The sequence below is a fragment of the Aquarana catesbeiana genome, linkage group LG02, assembly GCF_042186555.1.
Source record: "Aquarana catesbeiana isolate 2022-GZ linkage group LG02, ASM4218655v1, whole genome shotgun sequence".
Lineage (NCBI taxonomy): Eukaryota > Metazoa > Chordata > Amphibia > Anura > Ranidae > Aquarana > Aquarana catesbeiana.
In genome coordinates, this window is record NC_133325.1 from 107,858,989 (window position 1) to 107,881,730 (window position 22,742).

The following is a 22,742-nucleotide window of genomic DNA, read 5'->3' on the forward strand; positions in this document are numbered from 1 at the left end:
TAAACAATCTATCAGGTTTATGAGCTATTAAAGTTGGAGTAAACTCCCATGCATGATTTTTACCTATAGGTAAGCCTATAATAAAGCTTACCTATAGATACTGTAAATATCTCCTAAACGTACACCGTTTAGGAGATATGTACTTAAGATGCAGCCAGGGACGTCACTGACACATGCGCTCTGAAGGAATGGCATACATGTACTGTTCCTTCAGAGTCCTGTGCCGTTAACGGCAGCTCCCACAGGTGTGTGCGGGAATGACGTCATTGCGGTTCTGGCCACTTACACAGCTGAAGTCCGTAAACCCGGAAGGAAGATCGGGTGAAGATGGAAGTGCCTTCAGTGGTGACAGTGCGCCACTGGAGGGCTTTGTTTTATGGTAAGTTCACATAATGTGCTAGTATGCGATGCATACCAGCACATTATGACATTTCCTTGCAGGTTTAAAAAAAAAATGCAGCGATTTACCACCGCTTTAAATACACAATGGTGGATTTGAATTACTTGTGTTCATTTAAACTTACGTTTAGTCAAATTGGGATTCTCCGTGAAAAAGTGAAGAGGCACAAATAATTCTGCCCTTGACTGCAAGACCCTGAGATGTTCACGAGATTCCTCTTTACTTCTCACAGACACACATCAGAGAGAGGAATTCTTAGCTGTCACTAGTAAAAGTGTTCCTATTAGAGGATTTTCATTTATTTCTGTGGAAAACTCTGAAGTCAGCTGAAGCAATGCCTATGATTTGATGAGACCGGAATTAAGGCGTGATGGCACGTTTGGCATAAGCCAAATAATGCACATCATAAGCCCACCATTCTGTCGTGAAGCTTGGTAGTGGCAGCATCATGCTCACTGCAGCAAGTCTTAAATGGCTTAGGAGGGTGAAATGAATTCAGCAGAACACAGGGAAATCCTGCAGAAAAACCTGATGTAGGTTGCATGAAACCTGAACCATGAGGGCAGACCTTGACTGTCATGACACCAAACATAAAGCCAGTACTACACAAGATAGTAATGTTCTGGAAGGGCTGGAGTCAGAATCCAGATCTCAATCTAGCAGAGAATTTTTGGCCAGACTATATAAAGGCTGTTCACTTGCAATCCCTATGCGACTTGCAGTGCCCAGGGACCTAACTACACAGACCCAAAGCTGTCATTCCGGCCACTGGTGCATCTGCTAAATATTGAATGAAAGAGTGTGTATACTTCATTACATTTAGGTTACATTATTTTGTTACTTGTCTTTTACTTGTAAAAAGAAATATATTGAATCCACTGTCATTCAATGCTTATGGCCAGTGGCGTCGCTAGGGGGGTGGCTTTTGGGGCTATAGCCCCGAATCTGGGGCCCATAGCCCCGAGTCTCTGCAGGGGTCCCCAAGGGGAGGGGAGGCTCTCTGGGGACCCTGATGTAAGTGGGGGGCTCTCTGGGGACCCTGATGTAGGGGGGAGGCTCTCTGGGGACCCTGATGCAGGGGGGAGGCTCTCTGAGGATCCTGATTTAAGGGAGAGGCTCTCTGGGAACCTTGATGCAAGGGGGAGGCTCTCTGGAGATCCTAATGTAAGGGTGCTCTCTGGGGACCCTGATGTGAGGGGGGGCTCTCTGGGGATATACACACACACACACGTATATTATATACATGTGTATGCCTGCCCAAGGATATGACTTTCTTTACTACGTTGCTATGGGCTCTAGCCCCAGATCTTTTGTAGACCTAGCAACACCCCTGCTTATAGCATTAAAATATTATTTATTTATTATATATTGAATGTTTCTATATCATTCTAGAGCCACTATAAAATAATGATAAATTAAGTCCATATGCATTCAAGCTTCGTTTTCACAGCTTCATACAACTTCCCCCCCATCCTGAATTGCCAGCATAACACATAAGCAGTCCAAAAGCATGTTTAAATTTAAAAACTTAGCAAATTGAAACAAACCTATACCGATAAAGAAAACATACTCCATTGTCAGTAGTGACTGAATAACTTTATCATGTGTCTCAGTAAGTGTACTCAACAAAAATAGTCTTCATTACATCACAAAACTTTAAGTTTTCTGTACAAGGTGAATAAATTACATATATTATTCAAGAATGGAAATGCCTCAACTGTGCAAAAGAATTACATGCAATTCAGTTCACACTCAACGAGAAAAAAAAACAACATACATTTATACCAATATATATATATATTAATATAATATGCATATAATAAATCAGAATTCTCTTCTACTAAATAAAAAGAACTTAGAACTCCTCTTTGTGACATTCAGACTTTGCATCATCCAAATATACATTAAAAACAAAACAAAACATGCATGACAGATGAAAAAAGGTGTAGTTATACTTCCACTTTCAATATGGTCGTCATATCAGCCGCCTTTGTCATAGTATAAATAAATAGTCCAAAAAACAAATTTTCTTTTAATAAAAACTAGCCAGATCTTTTTTTTTTTTAAATAAAAATTACTCAAACCAATCAGGGCATCCTGATACAAATTATGATCCAGTATCGCAGCCACAGTAGCGCAGTGACAGTAGGAAATGTCAGTTCTAGCAGCGTGTAATACAGTATTCCTTCTCAAAATGACAGTGTACAGGATAATTACAATCTCATTATACAATCAGCCTTCATCAGAACAGGCTTTCAGCTATAGACCAATCACAATAACCAGTATTCTTCGGCCAGCCTCATTCTGCCTGTGGACTGATCAAAAGAAATTAAAAAGTATTTAAATTTATTAAGAGCAACAAAAAATATATACTATACATATATCATATTTTTTTTCTTCTGTAAAGGAAACATTGCACTTTTACCATCCTAAGATTAAGGATTAATATAGAAAGGAAGTAGGGTTTGGATTAGTAGGCTTTGGTACACAATGGAAGTCACTTTAGACAAAGTATTTTGTTGAAATAATAAGAGCTGTCTAAAGCAACAGGCCATCAGCGAGATCGTCCCGGGCCCCTGTGGTGCAGCTTTGACCTTTGCTGTCCTTACAATATTGCTACAGATCCAACTAGCCTGCTTGCTTTGCCTGACAGTGAGGCTGGAGGTCAGCAGGAATGATAACATTGTGACTGAGTCATAGGAACACTGAGTAGATACTGAGTGATGTCAATCAGGCAGGGCAGTATCTCCAGCTGGGGAGAGTTGACCGGCACAGGATTCTTGTCAAAGATTAGTGCCAGAGACACTGGAGTCAGGGAGGTAAGTTGAGAAAACACGGTAATTCTGGGCACGTCGTATCATGTCCCGGATCTCCATGTTCAGGTCCATAAGCTTGGTGCAGATATCAGTCAGGTTCTGGTTGGAGCCCACAAGAGCATATGTGCCAGTTTGTCCAAGGGTTTGGTGACGGAAGTAGATGTTCAGTAGTGTTTGAACCTCATCATCAGCACTGCTTCCAAATATGTCATTAGGCCACAGTTTCCTACAATACAAATATGCATTAGTGGCTTATTTAGTAGTTGGGCAATATATCTTTCCACCCCCATACTCTATTCAGAATTTGTACTATTGCTTCTTGCAATAAAAAGCGCTCAATGAATGGAGGAGAGGGACCTTTCATTCATCCACCCATTCTCCATTCATAGAGTTACAGGTGAGGTTGAAAAAAGACACAAGTCCATCAAGTCCAACCTATGTGTGTGATTATACGTCAGTATTACATTGTATATACCTGTATGTTGTGGTCGTTCAGGTGCTTATCTAATAATTTTTTTTTTAAACTATTGATGCTCCCCGCTGAAACCACAGCCTGTGGAAGGGATTTCCACATCCTTGCCGCTCTTACCATAAAGAACCCTCTATGCAGTTTAAGGTTAAATCTAATTTCTTCTAATCTTAATGAGTGGCCACATGTCTTATTAAACTCCCTTCCACAGAAAAGTTTTATCCCTATTGTGGAGTCACTAGTACGGTATTTGTAAATTGAAATCATATCCCCTCTCAAGTGTTTCTTCTCCAGAGAGAATAAGTTCAGTGCTCGCAACCTTTCTTCATAACTAATGTCCTCCAGACACTTTATTAGCTTTGTTGCCCTTCTCTGTACTCGCTCCATTTCCAGTACATCCTTCCTGAGGACTGGTGCCCAGAACTGGACAGCATACTCCAGGTGAGGCTGGACCAGAGTTCTGTAGAGTGAGAGAATTATTGCTTTATCTCTTGAGTTAATCCCCTTTTTAATGCATGCCAATATTCTGTTTGCTTTGTTAGCATTGCATGCCATTGCTGAGCCTGTCATCTACTTCGACCTCCAGGTCCTTTTCCATCCTAGATTCCCCCAGAGGTTCTCTCCCTAGTGAGTAGATTGCATTCATATTTTTGCCACCCAAATGCATTATTTTTCATTTTTCCACATTAAACCTTATTTGCTATGTAGTTGCTCACCCCATTAATTTGTTCAGATCTTTCTGCAAGGTTTCCACATGCTGCAGAGAAGTTATTGCCCTGCTTAGCTCAGTATCGTCCGCAAATATAGAGATTGAACTGTTTATCCCATCCTCCAGGTCGTTTATGAACAAATTAAATAGGATTGGTCCCAGCACAGAACCCTGGGGGACCCCACTTTCCACCCCTGACCATTCCAAGTACTCCCCATTTATCACTACCCTCTGAACTCGCCCTTGTAGCCAGTTTTCAATCCATGTATTCACCATATGGTCCATGCCAATGGATCTTACTTTGTACAGTAAGCAATTATGGGGAACTGTGTCAAATGCTTTTGCAAAATCAAGATACGCCACGTCTACGGGCCTTCCTTTCTCTAGATGGCAGCTCACCTCCTTATAGAAGGTTAATAGATTGGTTTGGCAAGAACGATTCTTCATGAATCCATGCTGATTACTGCTAATGATACCGTTTTCCTTACTAAAATCTTGTATATAGTCCCTTATCGTCCCCTCCAGGAGCTTGCATACTATTGATGTTAGGCTAACTGGTCTGTAGTTCCCAGGGATGTATTTTGGCCCTTTTTTAAATATTGGTGCTACATTGGCTTTTCTCCAATCAGCTAGTACCATTCCCGTTAGTAGACTGTCAGTAAAAATCAGGAACAATAGTCTGGCAAGCCATCTGGTGCCGGTGACTTATTAATGTTAGGTTTTCCAAGTCTATCGCTAATTCTGTCCTCTGTTTATTTATTTATTTTATTTATTTCAGGTACTTATATAGCGCCGTCAATTTACGCAGCGCTTTACATATACATTTTACATTCACATCAGTCCCTACCCTCAAGGAGCTTACAATCTAAGGTCCCTAACTCACATTCATACATACTAGGGACAATTTAGACAGGATCAAATTAACCTACCAGCATGTCTTTGGAGTGTGGGAGGAAACCGGAGTACCCGGAGGAAACCCACGCAGGCACAGGGAGAACATGCAAACTCCAGGCAGGTAGTGTCGTGGTTGGGATTCGAACCAGCGACCCTTCTTACTGCTAGGTGAGAGTGCTACCACTCTGTTAGCCATGAGGGTGCATCCTGTGATGTGTCATGAGGATAAACACTGCAGTTTTGGTTACTGAAGCCCCCCCGATTCCTTTGTGAAGACCGAGGAGAAGAATACATTCAATACCTTCGTCATCTCCCCATCCTTTGTAACCAGATTTCCTTCCTCATTCTTTATGGGGCCAATATGGGCTGTCTTTCATTTTTTTCTGTTTATATACTTAAAGAATTTCTTAGAATTTTTTTTGCTCGCCTCCGCTATGTGTCTTTCGTGTTCTATCTTAGCTGCCCTAATTGCACCCTTACATTTCTTGTTGCATTCTTTGTAAAGTCTGAATGCTGATGATCCCTCAGCCTTGTATTTTTTGAAGGCCTTCTCCTTTGCTTTTATATTCATTTTTACATTGGAGTTAAGCCATCCAGGATTTTTGTTCGCTCTTAAATTTATTTCCCAATGAGATGCACTGGCTCATGCCCTTATTTAATATGCTCTTAAAGCAAACCCATCTCTCCTCCGTGTTCTTTGTTACTAAGATTCTATCCCAATTTATATCTTGTAGAAAGGTTCATAGTTTAGGAAATCACAGCTGACAACATGTAAACAAATACCGGTTATTGGCATTTCCTTTCCTCAGCGCCGTCACTGTCTGAGGAAAGGAAAGCTGATAACAGACTTTCTTGTGACAGGGGAAATTTACACTGATAATCAGTGCCCTGATTATCAGTGCAGCCTCATGAGTGTCTATTAATGCAGCCTCATCAGTGCCCATCAGTGCAGCCTATCCATGTCCATCAATGCAGACTCAATTAATGCAGTCTCATCAGTGAAAAAAAAAATACTTATTTGCTAAATTTTATAACAAAAATAAGGAGAAAAGGAATTTTTTTTCTTCAAAACGTTTGGTCTTTTTTCATTTGTTTAGCAAAAAATAAAAACCCAGCGGTGATACAAAAAATACCACCAAAAGAAAGCTCTGTCTTAATAAAAGGGATACAAATTCCATATAGGTACAGTGTTGCATGACCACGCAATTGTCATTCAAAGTGCGACAGCACTGAAAGCTGAAAATTGGCCGGGGTAGGAAGGTGTCCAAAATTGAGGTGGTTTAAGTATCCCTCTCCAGGCTGCTATCTGAGAGGGCAGATGAGACACTCACAAGGCAATGGGCTTGATTTACTAAAACTGGAGAGCGAAACTTCAGCTTGTTCAATTAAGCTTTGATGGAAAAAAAAAAATGGAAATTTGTTTTTAATTTTTCAGCCATGTAAAAGTATAGCTGGAATCTAACTGGTTAAGTACCTTCTACACATTCCTCAAAGTTTTATACATCATCCCCATTACGTTTTTAGAACTTTTTTCTTGGAAACAAGTTTTCCTCTCTACGTTTTCAGTTTCCCAGTTTTGACCCCAATTTAGGAAGGTCTGTCTATTTACACCAATAGAAAACTCTTACAATCTACTATAGAATTTCCCACAGCACCTTGGTTCATTGTTTTGCATCTGAGTTCAAGGAAAGCTGATTTTTTTTTAAATGATCAGAAAGTTTGCATTTTAGCTACAATTGTTATGTATTGTATCGTTAAAATTGTTATAAGGTTATTTTTATAGACCAAAAGAGCACTGTTAATAGAACCTAGACCTGTGCCCTTTAGGGGTTTTGGTGAACCTTTCTGTTGGTGTTGCATGTCTAGACTCACCTGCATTGGCGAATTTGCCGTATTGCTTTCCCAAGCTCGTTATTTTTCAAACATTCCAACATGGACTGTATGGCAAACTCCGTGGAACTGAAGGTGGGCTCATAAGAGGTTGCATCCATATTGAGAGACTCCGCTGCAATGTATACACTGGCCTCTTTCAGGTTCTTCTTAAGCTCATTTAGTTCTCTTGACATGTTTAACAACTGCAAGGGAAACAATGAAACGGGCTTATAATTAAAATATTTTTTCCAAAAATTTCAGAGGATTACATCTCACAATACAATGAGATATAGATTGGTAGCTCTCTGGATGCTAGCTTTGAATTTTCCACCGACACAGACCTGCCAGACTGTCATGAGCAAATCTACTATGTGGAAGGAGGAGGGGTCAGATATTGCGTAGTTCACACACAGTGCGGCGATCTTTCCCCGGAAGTGGGAGCAAATACCTGGATTTGACAGGTATCTGCTTCCCCTTCCCCCTCCCCCTGAAAGGTGCCAAATGTGGCACCGGAGGGGGAAGGAATCCGATCTGCAGAAGTTCCATTTCTGGGTGGAAATCCGCTTTAAAGTAAAAAAAATGTTCAGGCTTTACCACCACTTTAAGACTGCAAACAATACTGGGGTGCCGTCAAGTGGCTCTGCAGCTTACGCATGTATTTGCAAATGTGTGCAAACCAAACCCATGTTTTTAACGCATACTGTTAAGACAGGATAATTTGGTTGGTTGCAGGCTGGATGGTAAGTTTAGCTGGGAATTTTATTTTATATGCCTCGCCCCTCCAAAACAAGAGATGAAGGGAAATCTTTCTACGAGGACTTCATTCAAAGAAGGGAATCCCCCTCACTCCGTAAAGACTTCTTCTTACTTTAAGGGAGTGAGGGTGTAAAAGGATTTCTCCCCAACGGCACACAGACAACAAAAATAAACTTTAGTTTGTTTGCTTTGAAACAGTATCATTACCTACAGCTGTACATTGGGAAACTTGGGGATAATAGGTTGTCTATTAATATAACCTTTTTCTCATGGACAAATATTTTGGGACAATAAAACATGCTCATAATGTGCTTGGTCGTTTCGAGATGCAATTTAATGAGGGATTGTATATATAAATATAATACATCGAGTAGGCCTACTTACCTCTGGCATTGTGCTGACCTCATGGATTTGCCCAATTAGTTTACAATAAGACTGAAAAAGCAACAGCAGCTGGAAGTGAAGCTTGTACAATCGTTGACACAGTTCCAATTGCTGCAATCAGAAGAACAAATATTTAAATTATAATATAAATGTAATATACATTTATCCTGCTGCATTGAAGTTGAAATTTAGTTATGATCTTTATTGCATACTTACACTGCTCCAGCTTGGACCAGTGTAAGTATGCATATCTCATAACTGGCCACCGGGGAAGCTGACATTCACTGTAGTAGTGACAGCCACAATCTCCCAGGTCTTGTGCTGCCACTAACAGAGCACTTTGTATTTTTTTCAATAAAAACAAGGCATTCTATGATAGGATATAAGAAATGTAGATCACAAAGTCACTATCCCTCCTCTTCATCTCTCCTCTCCACCTTGTCTTCACTTATACACATTCTGTGAATGGTGGCAATGCCAAGCAGGTGACCCCCTGTTATAATTGTGCAGTGAAGAAGCCATTCAGCATAGGACCCAGAAAATTGCAGCTATGGCTGTAGTGGTGCCGACTACTACACTGATTATCTGCTTCCCTAGTGGTTCCTCAGTTATGAGATATGCATACTTAGATTGTGCCAAATTAGATTGTGCAATACAGCTAAAACCTGGAGTTCAGCTTTAATCACTGTACATTTTATTGTGTACACTCCAATGTTTTCATTACATGCACAGTCCAAATAATTACTTCGGTTACATTTATACAAATAAGCATGATTTGTACCCCAGCATATGATGACTGTACTAGGTACAGGTCTATGGCAGCCTAAGTCCAGGTACATCTGCAAACGATGTGTATTTGATAGATCGAAGCAGCACATAGGTTCTGAAAGCTTATTTGACACAAATCAGTACTTACCATGGGGAAAATGTGGCGTTGGTTAAATATTTGTAATGCAGCCAACTGGTTTTTGTTTGGTGTGTCAAACTTTAGGGCTCCGTTCATATCTCTGCGTTCCGAATTGTGGGCGGAATCGCCACGATCCCGCCCGCAATTCGCAATAGCAGCAAATCGCGGGACGCCAGTATGTTCAAAGTGCGTTGTTTGTTGATTTTATTAGCACCCCAAATGCGGCACGATTTTCCCATGATTTGTCGGGCGACAATCGTGGTAAAAACTTGCAAACAGAATTGCGGGACGCCCGTCGCCCAAAAGAAGTACAGGAGCTTGTTTTGGGAGACGGCTGTCCTGCGACTCTATTTGTGCATTTTTACCACGATTGTTGCCCCCATATGCAGAGATATGAATGGAGCCTAGCTGTTTGGATTTCATGAGCAACATAACTTTTTTGAATAAAAATATTGCACCAAAAAGGATATTAAATGCCTATTGAAACCTTTATGTGGCTTCCCAGACAAAATACAATACTTCTTTGGGGCACCACCAGATTTCACAGGGACCAGTGAAATTAGATTTCATCATCTGCCTGCTACTGACATCTTGTATTTAGAAAGATTGCTATTCTATCCTCTCTGGCATCCTACTCACTTCTATATACAAGCAGCCAAATCATATTTCTAACATTTAAAATGACGACGTTCATGATTTAAAAATAGAATGTTTGCAAGTGAACACATTTTTGCCTTAAAGTGGTTTTAAAGCCACTCTAACATGTATCCACCATCAGCACTGTAAACACCATAAAGGCTGTAAATACCTCATTTCAGAGCCGAGATCCGTGAGCACATGATTGGCCAACTCAGCCTACCAAACTGAGCATGTGCAGCTTGCCCCCAAGGTTCTGTTCTATCAACAGATAGATGCTTTATTGCATATACAGACTTTTACTGTTGTGGATTTAGTAACACATTAAAATATTGTTTCATATTTTACAATATCAATAAATACCACTGCAAAAAAAAAACTATAAACCAGTGTTTTTCACCTGGGGTGCCATTTGGGTTCCCTCAGGGTACCATGAGCATGGGACACATATTGCACTTGATCAGCATCATGGAGCAGCCAGGCTGGCCACTGGCATCATAAAAACCGATGATACGGTAAGTAAAGCATCATTCATTGCTATGGTGCTAGGGCCCAGCCTGGTTGCATTATGGCAGCTCATGATGTTGAACCAAGTCAGGCGGCATGCATGAACTAGAATTCAGGAGAGAATGGGAAGTCTGGCTCCTTCAAACAAGCCTCACCTTTTTCCCTTTGTCATGCTGCTGGAGCCAAAAGGTAGGGACCTGATGTGTAGAGTGGACTGTGTGATTGGGGGTTCTGTAATGGGGAAAAGTATGATGGGAGGGCTCTGAATTAGGAACTGCAACTTAAAAAGGTTAAGAAACTCTGCTGTAAGCATTCAACTTTCAGACCTTCTGAGCATCATTAACAATGGGGTGGTCCATGTTGCTCCTAAGTAGTATGTAACAGTCGGAAGGGCCCAATGCTCTAAGGAGAAGCTGGCCAATGCTGAGTGCTTTTTTTTTTTTTTACACAACAGCTTCTCTATCTAGGCATTTGCAGATGGCTCTGACCTCTGGCAAGCCCTTTGAAAAAAGACAAGTAAAAACGTGCATATTGGCGTGAATGATTCGGTTCCCTTTTGCATTTGGGGGATGTTGCTACATGGCAAGCTATATGCATATTGCAATGTTTTGCAGTAGTCTAATATATTCTATGGTGGTTCAAACCAATGCAGTCATCAAGACCTAAAGTAGATGACAGTTAGGGCAGTCTATAGTATGGACACCTGTGTATAACCAAATCAGGACTTGAGAGTTCACAGCTTAGACTCGAGTGATGCTGATAATGTTTAGCTCTTTGGTTATGCTCAAATATGTTATAACCCTCCCATTAAGCTGGCCAAACACGGGTCAGTTTTATTTTGATCAGCCAGCAGGCCATCCACACAAGTGAGGTGGACAGGGGAATCTCCCACGCTGTGTAATTGTATTCTGACAATGGTAGCTCCAATTGGCTGCTGTGCCGGTTAAACTGCATTTTTCCAGAAAGCCTGTTTGAGACCAGTCGATCGTTAGATTGACTGCTTATGAACAGGAACAGCCATTGATGGATCAAAATTCATCTGGTCCCCGCTGAACTGGCTGAATTTCAATGCATCTATGGCCAGCTTTACTCTATTCAATTGAAAACAAAAGGTTGGTAGAAAGCACTGCACATGCACTGCACAATCTATTAGTCAGGCACTGTGGTGGATTCTGATATTAGTGACATATTGGAGGACAGCCCAGAGAAAGCAAAGCCTCCATATGTAATGAGCGGCTAATGATACCCATATAACAAGATTACAAGCTAGGTATAGAAGCAAGGATTTTAAAACAATACCACACAGTGATTATTTACATAAACCAATCACTCTCGCATTTATATTTAAAAGAAGCTTTAAAAGGTCTATATTTTCCTTTTAAAGTGTAATGTAAACACAGAATTCTTTGTTTAGAACGGTCTCGTTCACTGCCCATTAGACATACCACCACTGTAAAGAATGCATTCCTCCCACATCATCAATGTAAAGGGCATTTTTTCCAATGACCTTGGGGGTTCACCCAAGACCTGAACATTATTTCAAAGGTTTCTCTTGGATAAAAAAGGCTGGTATAGGGGTTCACTGCAAAATTTCACAGCTCAGAAGCACCAAGGGAGGAAAAACAGAAATGTAGCATTTCACTGAGTGTGCAAAAGTCTGTTTGTTTTTCAGTAGGCATAGATCCTTCAAATATGTCTAGATCCATAAATATGCCTCAAACATACACCTATCTGCAGGGCAAACTTTCCATGACAACCTGTGTCACCCAAAGCAGCCCCTCCCCTGCTTGGATTATCTCTTTTAGAAAAGACTTGTCTTGTTTTACTGATCCTAACCTGGCTTAGAATAATGTTACAATGTTTAAATAAGCTCACCAAAGACAATTTTATAGTAGTTCTACAGAAAATGGGAGAACAAAAAAGTGTGTGTTGAGAAAACTATATTTGGAAAAGCTTCACTGTGACTCTGCTGTCTATAGGCATAGGCCTACTGTGCCTGCTAAGAAGTCCTGTCCTGCCTATCTGCAAATGTGCTTTTGACTAAGGCAGACCATACACGGTGCAAATTTCTTTCCTGCAACCACGGGTTGCATGGTTACACGACCATGGTCACACGATTCCCCCATCAACACAGACAGTGCAGACAGGGGAATCCCTCCTGCCAAGCAATTGTCTGCTCCAGGCAAGGGGGGGGGGGAGCCGCCCCTGCCGGGAGAAGACAGTGATTATCTCTAGTGACTATAGAAGCCGCTAGCGATAATCATAAGAGAATCTGGCAAGCTGGTTGTACCCAAGTTGATGTACTAAGTCGATCAACTTAGTACATTGTCTGCCCATTAACAGTTCGAATCTCGGCCGGTTCCTGCTGTACCAGCCGAGAATCAAACTGTGTATGGCCGGCATAACTTTGTTGTTCACGCAGCCTCTTTCCACTAATGAACACAGTTTCATTCCAACCCCACAAGGACCTTCCAGTTTGCTGGGATAGTAATTCTGCTGCACCAATTACCGTATACAATTATCTGAATAACTATGTGAGATAACAGTTCCAGTTGGAAGAGAAAATAGTAAAGAAGGGACACTTACTGCAAGAGATTCCATTTGCTAGTCAGGGAGCATGGAGTGAAAGAACAGGAGAAGAGAGGACAGTGTCAAGTCAATGCATGCAACACAAAGAACACAGATCTGTCACATCTTCACGCTAAGCAGTGCTAGCGGCCATTTTTCAACCTTCGGAGGGGTTGAAAAGATGTTTTACCTAAAGCATGCAGGGTGGCTACACAAGTCAAGTAAAATAGTGACAGGAACACCAGACTACTGAGGAAAAAAAATAAAACATTTTATGAAAACAGTGGATTCTGTGGACAAGTGGGCCAGAAACATGAACTGTGTTGTCCCTTAAAACTTTCTCCTTCATTTCTTTGCAGTCCGTTGCTAGAAAAATAACACTATGAACATGTCTGGCAATAGCAACACAGGCAGTCCAACTTTCTGGCACTGCCATAAATAAAGCCTAGTGTCACAGCGAGGAAGGCTGTTACTGGTTTTAAGTAAAAAGAATGAATGGGCCTCATCAATAAAAAAATGGAGGAAAGCATAGGAAGGATATGTCCAATAGCAATCAGATTCCAAATCTCATTTTTCACATGTAGGTTGAAAGTGAAATCAAGTAGCTGATTGATAGAAGTAACACATTTTAATTGATCTTTGCTTCAAAGTTTCACTTGAGAGAACCCCAACATAGACAGCTGTCTAATAACACACAGTGACATTTTCATCACTATTGTTCGTGGAATGGACTATGTATTTTATCTCTTGCTTGGTCTACTGGCAAGTGTCCAATATCACTTATTATTAAAACTAAGTTCAGGCTAATATATTATACGTGACAACATTCCCAGACCTTATCCTGCATTTTTTTTTCTTTAAAGTAGAGCAATGGGTCTGTTCCTGACCAAATCAATAACAGATGACTCTACCCAAAACCTTTTATCTCGTTTTGAAAAAGACATGGAATAGTAAGGCTGGCCATATACAAAGCAAATTTCTTTCCTGTAACCACAGGTTGCAGGAAATAATTTCTCTCAATGCCCCCATCAACACATTGTATTCTCCCGGCATAGGGGGCATGGAAAGCCGTCCTTGCTGGGAGAAGACAGTGATTGTTGCTAGTGGCTATACCAGCCACTAGCTATAATCATATGTAAAAACCGGCAGGCTGGTTGTACCCAAGTTGATGGAGCCTGCCCATACATGGTTAGAATCTCTGATCTGATTTGAAGCATCTATGACCATCCTTAGAGCCTCTATAAAGTTTTTATTGCCTGTCCCTATTGGGAAAGTTCAATCACTTCCTTTTCTTGAAGGCAGACGCAGACAAAAAACAAAAACACATTTTTGAATTGTGAGAAAGGTTTAAAGGGTTAGTTCCCCTTTGCCAAAAAACTTCCTCTACAGGGATAGAATAAAATCTGTGCAGCTTTGACCAAAGTTGAATAATGCCCTTGTTACATGTGTAGGCCATTTATGTACCTCCTGAAGCCTGGTCAAATAAAAACCTCCCAGAGCTGGCATCATCCCATCCTGACTTGTTGCTAGGAAAGTCTCAGTCATTACTGCTCACTCCCACAATCACAGGAGCGAGCTCTTACACCCCCACATCCTGCATAGGCAGTTTTTTTTTGGTAAAGGTAAACTATGCCTTTAAGCTAGGCATAGATGGATCGAAGTACAGCAGTGACCAACCGTATTCCAAAGAAGTTGGAAAACTTTTGATCAGCAGCTGCCTAGTCTGTCCCAGAGAATAGTTCTAATTTTACAAAGAGAACTGTTTGATTGCAGGAACAGCTAGTCACAATACTGACAGCTCATATGATCAGGTTTTCCCCTCCTGCTTTTATTTCATTGCTCTACATTTTTTCAGAGTCTCAAAGGAAATGGAACACAATGCACATTATTAAGTCATAGTGCTAGGCTGTAGCAATTTAGGGCTAATCTTTCAAGCAAAACAAAGAATCTGCTATCATGGGCAAACATTTTTAAAAAAAGCCCCTCTATGTAGATTAGAAGAGGACTACTATTGACTCAAGTATTCAAATAAAATATACATATAAAATCATACAAACTAAATGTGGATGAAGGACTCACTTTCTACTGGTGGACAAAAATCTGTCTATAACAGAAAATGTATGTTGACAAAGACAGGGGAAAAAAGTTTTTTGTAAATGTATTAGAATTATATGGTTACTGGTTTGCTGTGATTAAAAGTCTAGGGAATATTGTAAATAATCATTTTGTTAAAATGGTTAGGTGCACACATATGTGGGTTGTAATAGCACATGATATCCAACCCGCAGGCAAAATTGCGCTGCTTTTTTTGCAGACATGTGGGGATGCCACAGAGTTATGCATTGGAAAACACAGCGCATTTTGAGTGTGTGTGAAACCACATGGTGCCGCAGCATCATGCGGTTCCATATAGTTGTGTTTTTAAAAAAGGGCCAAGGACTTTTTCCCTGCACTTCCCGCAGGTATAGCAGCCCAATCGAATGAATGGACTGCCGTGCCCGCACAAATGCGGCACACAGGACCCGCTACGGTGCGACCCTCGGCTCAACTCGCTGGGTTGAACAGAAAAAGAATAAACTGAAGAGCTCAGGAGGAGCCGCAGTACTAACTATCTGATGTTAGTACATCAATCTTCCCCGCTAAGCTATTGTGTTCTGACAGGGGGATGCCACCCCCCACCAGAACACACCAGTCAGCACTCTCAACCACTGGGTCTGAGAGCGCTGATCAAATGTCGATCGGCAGACCTTTTTCAGTCATGCCCCTTCTGTCAGACAGGCTGCCATACACACGGGCCAAATGTCAGACGTTTTCAATTGAACCGGCTGATTCCACCCAATATTCGGCCCGTGTGTACTAGGCTTTACAGTGTAACTGTAAAAGGTGTGCAATATTTATTGCGTTAATACAATTTGAGGGTTTTTTTAAGAGTCAATAGTTCTGAGGAGAGGAGTTTTAGCAGTTAACTTTTAGGAGGTGTCATTAGTATGAGGAGGGGGTCCTCTGCTGTCTTCAGTACAAGGGTTATGTCTGGGAGTCCTCCTTAGGCATCATGTACGCAAAGTGGGTTTATCATAAGAAACCATGAGGTTGAATTACTAAAGGCAAAAAGGCTGCTTACACTGCAAGAGAATTTTCCCCAGAACTTATTACATGTTGTAAAATTTCAATTGGTAAAAAAATGCCCAATCAGGTTGCAAAGAAAAAAAGAAAAACTGCATTTTTGTTTGCACAATTAGCTGAATGAAGACAAAAAATGCTTTGCCTCATTCACTAAGCTCTGGGGAAAATGTCCTTGCAAAGTGAAATTAACCCTAAGTGTCTGAATGCATGACCAAGTAGTCAACAGTGTAGAAAGTTAGGATGACAATATCAATATGAGGCCATGGCTTATCTACCAGCAGACATTTAACAGAAACAATATAATCAAATTCTAAAGAGGCCTGTCTATAACGCAAGTGAGCTGAAATGACAGTGTTGCCTACAGCAACAGGCTCAAAGACAAATTCTTAGTAAACCAACCCCCTCTATGTCTAGCTGGCCTTTTAAAACCCTTATTCTTCATACATTTTATAGAGAATTAAACTTAACATGAAGCCGAACGAGATGGCATTATGAATGGTTTTACAGAAAAAGCTCACATTCAGGGTCACTATAATTGTCTTAAAGAGACACTGTCATTTTGCCCATTAGGTTAAAAAGAGATTGTGCCTCCTAATAGACCACCTCTCAGTATGGTATATTCACCCACCATCAAAGTCCTTGCTCCAACAGAGCAGGTCTTTTTTTTTGTATGGGGGAGAATGTGACCTCCAACATGTGACAGTGTTTAGGTATAAGAGGCCAATCACCAATATGGTTTAGTTATCTGTGTGAATATCCTCAAAATATGAAATTTTGTTAATAATGCAGAACAGATTCTATAAACCTTATCTTAAAGCTGAACCCCAGACAAACAAATATGTTTTCTGTATCTTGTATAGAAATGCAAGGTGAAGTAACTGGTAACATCGCCAACTCTGCTGAAAACAAAATGATGGCTTCTGACTGACATTAAATAAACAAGAGAGAATAAACCCCCATTATACTCCTCCTAAAAAGAACAAATATGTTTTAGGTTGAGTTTCAGGGTCCTATTAGTAATCCCTGTCCTGATACAATCACATGAGCTACAATGGCTATTGCTACAACACTGAGCCACATATTTTACTGGAGTTGCCTCATTACATTCTCTGCTTTCTGTGGATGGATTCGCTGCTGGTGTTAAGACAGGGGCTCACTTTACAGCAAAATGAGTACAGAGATGGTTACAATTTGCCATGGGAACATTAAATTAAGCACAAGCAGCAATGACTCAGAATATTATTTGGCCACTATATGTTAATATTGAGTGTATATACCTTTGCCAGTTCGTATAAATGTAACCTGAGGAAATATCTGAGTCAGCTGTGTCAGCTTAATCTTAGCTACATGGAATGATTATAATTATTGAAAAAATAAATGTGATTATATAAGCGGGAGGTATGAATATCATGAAGGTTGCAAGCAGGGGCCGCTATTGCCATGCTATGATTACTGAAAGGTATGACATACGTACAATCTTGGCGGAACCTGATGCAACTTGTGTCAAGCACATCCTGACTTTTGCATAAACAGAACCAGGTAAAACTGATTTCATTAACGTACAAATGAATGAAATGAGTTAAAGAAAACAAGACATATTGCTACCACGCTATGCAACCACACAGCATTATACAATCTTACAGAGTGTGTAAGGGTCCCTCTTAATACTGTATCTACTTTAAGTTTCAAGGATGGAAATTTTAACTAAGAATTCTACCTAATTTTACAACTCGATTTTTGGATGAAACACTGAATAAAGCCAAGGTGTTGATGGAAAGTTAATTTTATCTCTGTGTGTCTGCATACAAAGTTTACAATAAAGCCTAAACTGATATGAATTTTCTTTTCCATAATATTTTATTAAGGATATTCAGAGAGAAAGAAATAGATAAACAAAACTTACATGGGCCGAATGGCCTAAAGATTTACATGAATTCCACAACCGTAACAGTGATCAATCATTTTAACCAAATGTAAGGATATTGTAGAACAAAATGGTGATGAGCTGAATATACTAGACAGTTGCAAAGAATATAAAGTGAGAAAGCGTTTTGTGTCTCAAAAGACCAAGGAGGTCTGGATCTTTAGGGAAGTCAAATTCAAGTTGGAATTGACTATGGTGTGAATTGAGCTGACTTCTCGAGACAAGATAGATTGGTTAGGTATGTTTCTATAGAGTAATGCGGGGGTAAAGTTTTCGGTGTGGTGAATATCATAGGGTGAGAGTTATTTATAGTGGATATAAAAAGTCTACACACCCCTGTTAAAATGTCAGGTTTCTGTCATGTAAAAAACGAGACAAAGATAAATAATTTAAGAACTTTTTCCACCTTTAATGTGACCTATAAACTACAACTCAGTTGAACAACAAACTGAAATCTTTTAGGTGGAGGGAAGTAAAAATAAAAAAACTAAAATATTGTGGTTGCATAAGTGTACACACCCTGTTATAACAGGGGATGTAGCTGTGTTCAGAATTAAGCAATCACATTCAAACTCATGTTAAAATAGGAGTCAGTACACACCTGCCATTATTTAAAGTGCCTTTGATTAACCCCAAATAAAGTTCAGCTGTTCTAGTAGGTCTTTCCTGACATTTTCTTAGTCGCATCCTACAGCAAAAGCCATGGTCCGCAGAGAGCTTTCAAAGCATTAGAGGGATCAGTCAGGAGAAGGGTACAAAAAAATTACCATGGAACACAGTGAAGACAGTCATCAAGTTGAGAAAATATGGCACAACAGTGACATTACCAAGAACTGGACGTCCCACAAAAGTGGCAAGACGGAAGCCCTTTCTTACCAAGAAAAACATCCAAGCCCAGCTAAATATTGCAAAACCACATCTGAAGTCTCCCAAAAGCATGTGGGAAAATGTGTTATGGTCTGATGAAACCAAGGTTGAACTTTTTGGTCATAATTCCAAAAGATATGTTTGGCGCAAAAATAACACTGCACATCACCAAAAGAACACCATACCCACAGTAAAGCATGGTGGTGGCAGCATCATGCTTTGGGGCAGTTTTTCTTCAGCTGGAAGAGGGGCCTTAGTCAAGGTAGAGGGAATTATGAACAGTTCCAAATACCAGTCAATATTGGCACAAAACCTTCAGGATGCTAGAAAGCTAAACATTATGGGAACTTCATCTTTCAGCAGTGAAGACAGTCATCATCAAGTGGAGAAAATATGACACAACAGTGACATTACCAAGAACTGGACGTCCCTCCAAAATTGATGAAAAGACGAGAAAAAAACTGGTCAGGAAGGCTGCCAAGAGGCCTAGAGCAACATTAAAGAAGCTGCAGGAATATCTGGCAAGTACTGGCTGTGTGGTACATGTGACAACAATCTCCTGTATTCTTCATATGTCTGGGCTATGGGGTAGAGTGGCAAGACGGAAGCCTTTTCTTACGAAGAAAAACATCCAAGCCCGGCTAAATTTAGCAAAAACACATCTGAATTCTCCAAAAAATATGTGGGAAAATGTGTTTATGATCTGATGAAACCAAGGTTGAACTTTTTGGACATAATTCCAAAAGATATGTTTGGGGCAAAAACAGCACTGCAAATCACCAAAAGAACACCATACCCACAGGACAGTGGTGGAGGCAGCATCATGCTTTGGGGCTGGTTTTCTTCAGCTGGAACAGGGGCCTTAGTCAAGGTAGAGGGGATTATGAACACTTCCAAATACCAGTCAACATTGGCACAAAACCTTCAGGCCTCTGCTAGAAAGCTGAACATGAAGAGGAACTTCATCTTTCAGTATGACAACAACCCAAAGCATACATCCAAATCAACAAAGGAATGGCTTCACCAGAAAAAGATTAAAGTTTTGGAATGGCCCAGCCAGAGCCCAGACCTGAATCCGACTGAAAATCTCTGGGGTGATCTGAAGAGGGCTGTGCACAGGAGATGCCCTCAAAATCTGACAGGTTTGGAGTGTTTTTGCAAAGAAGAGTGGGAAAATATTGCCAAGGCAAGATGTGCCATGCTGGTAGACTCATATCCAAAAAGACTGAGTGCTGTAATAAAATCAAAAGGTGCTTCAACAAAGTATTAGTGTAAGATTGTGTACACTTATGCAGCCATATTATTTTATTTTTTTATTTTTACTTCCCTCCAACTAACAGAATTCAGTTTTGTTTTTTTCAACTGAGTTGTACAGTTTATAGGTCACATTAAAAGGTAGAAAAAGCTCTGAAATGATTTAACTTTGCCTCATTTTTTACATCACAGAAACCTGACATTTTAACAGGGGTGCGTAGACTTCTTATATACACTGTAAGTCTAGGGGTAATTTCCAGGTTGGCAGTCCTGCTGGCCACCTTGGTTAGTTCGATACTTTATTCACATGTGGAACTCTGACAAGTTACTCAACAGTGTAGCCACTAGATAGCTAAGGTAGCAACTGCAAACAGGCCTCGAGCCCTGGAAGGAACTATCAAGGGAATGTATAGTAAGTGTCTATGGCACTCTTTAAAAGTCTCCACACAACAAATGTTGGTGTGGGTGACAGAGTCATGTACACAGGTACACAAACCTGGGACAATCAACACATGTGGAGGCGCACTGAGCTTGGAGTGCCCATAAGGCCATAAATCCACCTACTGCCTGCTGTCAATCAGAAGGAGGATGTGGACCTGATGGGGAACTAGTGTCTCTGTTTTCCCATCAGGCTCCTTCCACTGTCAGCACCACTGGTTGCTAAGAGGCTGTCGGCTGTACCTCTCCCCATAGCCAGCGGCTGGCTATGGTAGTCCCACAGAAGAAGAGGAGGAGCCAAGATCCCCACCGGGGACCCCAGAAGAGGAGGATCGGGGCCACTCTGGTAAGTATAACATGTTTGTTATTTTAATTAAAAAAAAATTGAGTTTAGTAACACTTTAACAACTAGTAACGAGGTTGGGGGGTAGGGTGTTGGTAGCAGCAGCAAATATGCTGCTCTGCTACACAACAGCATACAGATACAGGCACTCTGATTGTCTCAGTATACCAAATTAGAGTTGGTCCTAATTACCCAGTTTTGTTATCTATGAACTGGGGATAATCATTTTTGAATTGGGTGCAGCAATAGCGCCACTTTGTGTTCCCCTATATTTATTTTTCTAATTTACAAACACGGGTCTCCTATTTTTTACTGCATCAATAAATGCATTATCATGTGTTTATAAAAGAGATTTTCTTGCTCAAAGGTTTCTTACATTGGTTGGGATATTTGCAAATTGTAGCGTTGTCAAAGGGTTCTGGTTTACAATTTGTTTAGGGACAAGTAAAGTTCAGTTACCCCTAAGTAATTAGTGATACACGCAGACACGCTAAAAATCAGGTAGGTCACCTTTAGGTTTTCATTCAGGAGTCTCATACATAAAGTTTTGGAATTCTCATTTAATTGTCAGCAATAATTGATCGTCATCATTAAACTTGCCAAACCTTAGGCTAACACCTGGAAAATGTGGATTTTTATGTAAGCTGTACAATGCTGTGGCTTGCAGATACATTGGCATTGGTATACATTGGTATTCTTACATTGAATACATTAAATGATCTGTGATGAGTGGGATGGAATGCTTAATGATCTGCTTTATAGTTTACTGTAAGGATTGAAGTATTCTTTCTTACCTTCTCTTCCGAGTCTCCAGGCTGACATGTGATAACTCCATCTTTTGAGCCCCCCGCAAATGTTGATTTACAGTTTTTTAGCCACTAATAAAAAATAAAAAAATATAAAATTATAGGTGCTCCAACAAATACATAGGTAAACATTGCATTTTTACTAGAAAAACTGCTGAAGTCTGGAGGTGTCCAATCATAAACTGATCCAATACTTTACCACTATCATTATACACTAAAATGACCGACAACACAGAACCACTCATTTGTTTTTACTCTTCCATTAGCTCATAAAACTTGCATGGGTGTACTGCATATGCACACATATCCATGTGGTCCTCTTATACCTTTCATGCTGCCCTAAAGTTGTAGGAGCAAAGGTGACTGGTGGGGGAAAATTCAGTAAAACCGACAGTCTTGTGAAGATTAACCGAGCATGAGCTGCACTATTAATTGCCTATAGATAGTTATTACTGCTTAATCCCAGCAGTATTTTGATATCTTTGAACATCTAAGGGACATATCATATGCAAATGCTTTATGGAGTTGTCATATGCATGAATTATATATGCATGAATTATATTAATGGCTAAATAAAAACTTGTGTTGAGAAATACTATAACAACCTGGGATCCCTAGTGCATAGAAGCACTATCAAGTTCCAATTCATACCTTCCATTTTACAGCCCTGACAACACAGCCTAGGTTCTCTAAATGTTCTCTAAAACCTCCTAAAATTAATTATTTGCAAATTCTTAGGTATGCCCTCCACAAAACAGTTATTGCTAATCATAGGGGGTAAGTGAAAGTGATCCTGCCAAGAAATCCAGTGCTGTCCTGTGTTTTCTGCAGTGTTATCCCAACGTTATCAGCCCTAACCAGAGTTCATCCTCATGTTATGGCGATGGGGAGAAAGGTAGGTGTTCTGTAGCCCCAATGGCAGAGGGCAACAATGCTGTTCCTCCATAGGTACAGTACAGTGAGTGCTGTCATAGGGCAGGAAGCTTGTTATTAGCAGGATCACCAGGTCAACATTAAGAAAAAAGCCATTAAAAAAAAAAAAAAAAAAAAAAAAAAAGAAAGCTATCAC

At 40.4% G+C, this 22,742-nt stretch overlaps 1 protein-coding gene across 5 annotated transcripts in view; it reads right to left on the reverse strand.

Moving 5' to 3' along the window:
* Positions 1 to 1,974: 1,974 nt before the first annotated feature.
* Positions 1,975 to 22,742, reverse strand: part of FRY (FRY microtubule binding protein) — a 653,558-nt gene continuing 632,790 nt past the window's right edge. For 4 of the 5 annotated variants that reach the window (XM_073613350.1, XM_073613351.1, XM_073613347.1 and 1 more), the window contains 5 exons: positions 21,662 to 21,745; positions 12,937 to 12,954; positions 8,301 to 8,411; positions 7,161 to 7,363; positions 1,975 to 3,442 (listed from right to left, as the gene is read on the reverse strand). In XM_073613350.1, the coding sequence (XP_073469451.1) occupies positions 3,184 to 3,442; positions 7,161 to 7,363; positions 8,301 to 8,411; positions 12,937 to 12,954; positions 21,662 to 21,745 (675 nt within the window). In that variant the 3' untranslated portion in view covers positions 1,975 to 3,183. The remainder of the gene's footprint in view (positions 3,443 to 7,160; positions 7,364 to 8,300; positions 8,412 to 12,936; positions 12,955 to 21,661; positions 21,746 to 22,742) is intronic. The other variant, XM_073613349.1, reaches the window with a different exon arrangement.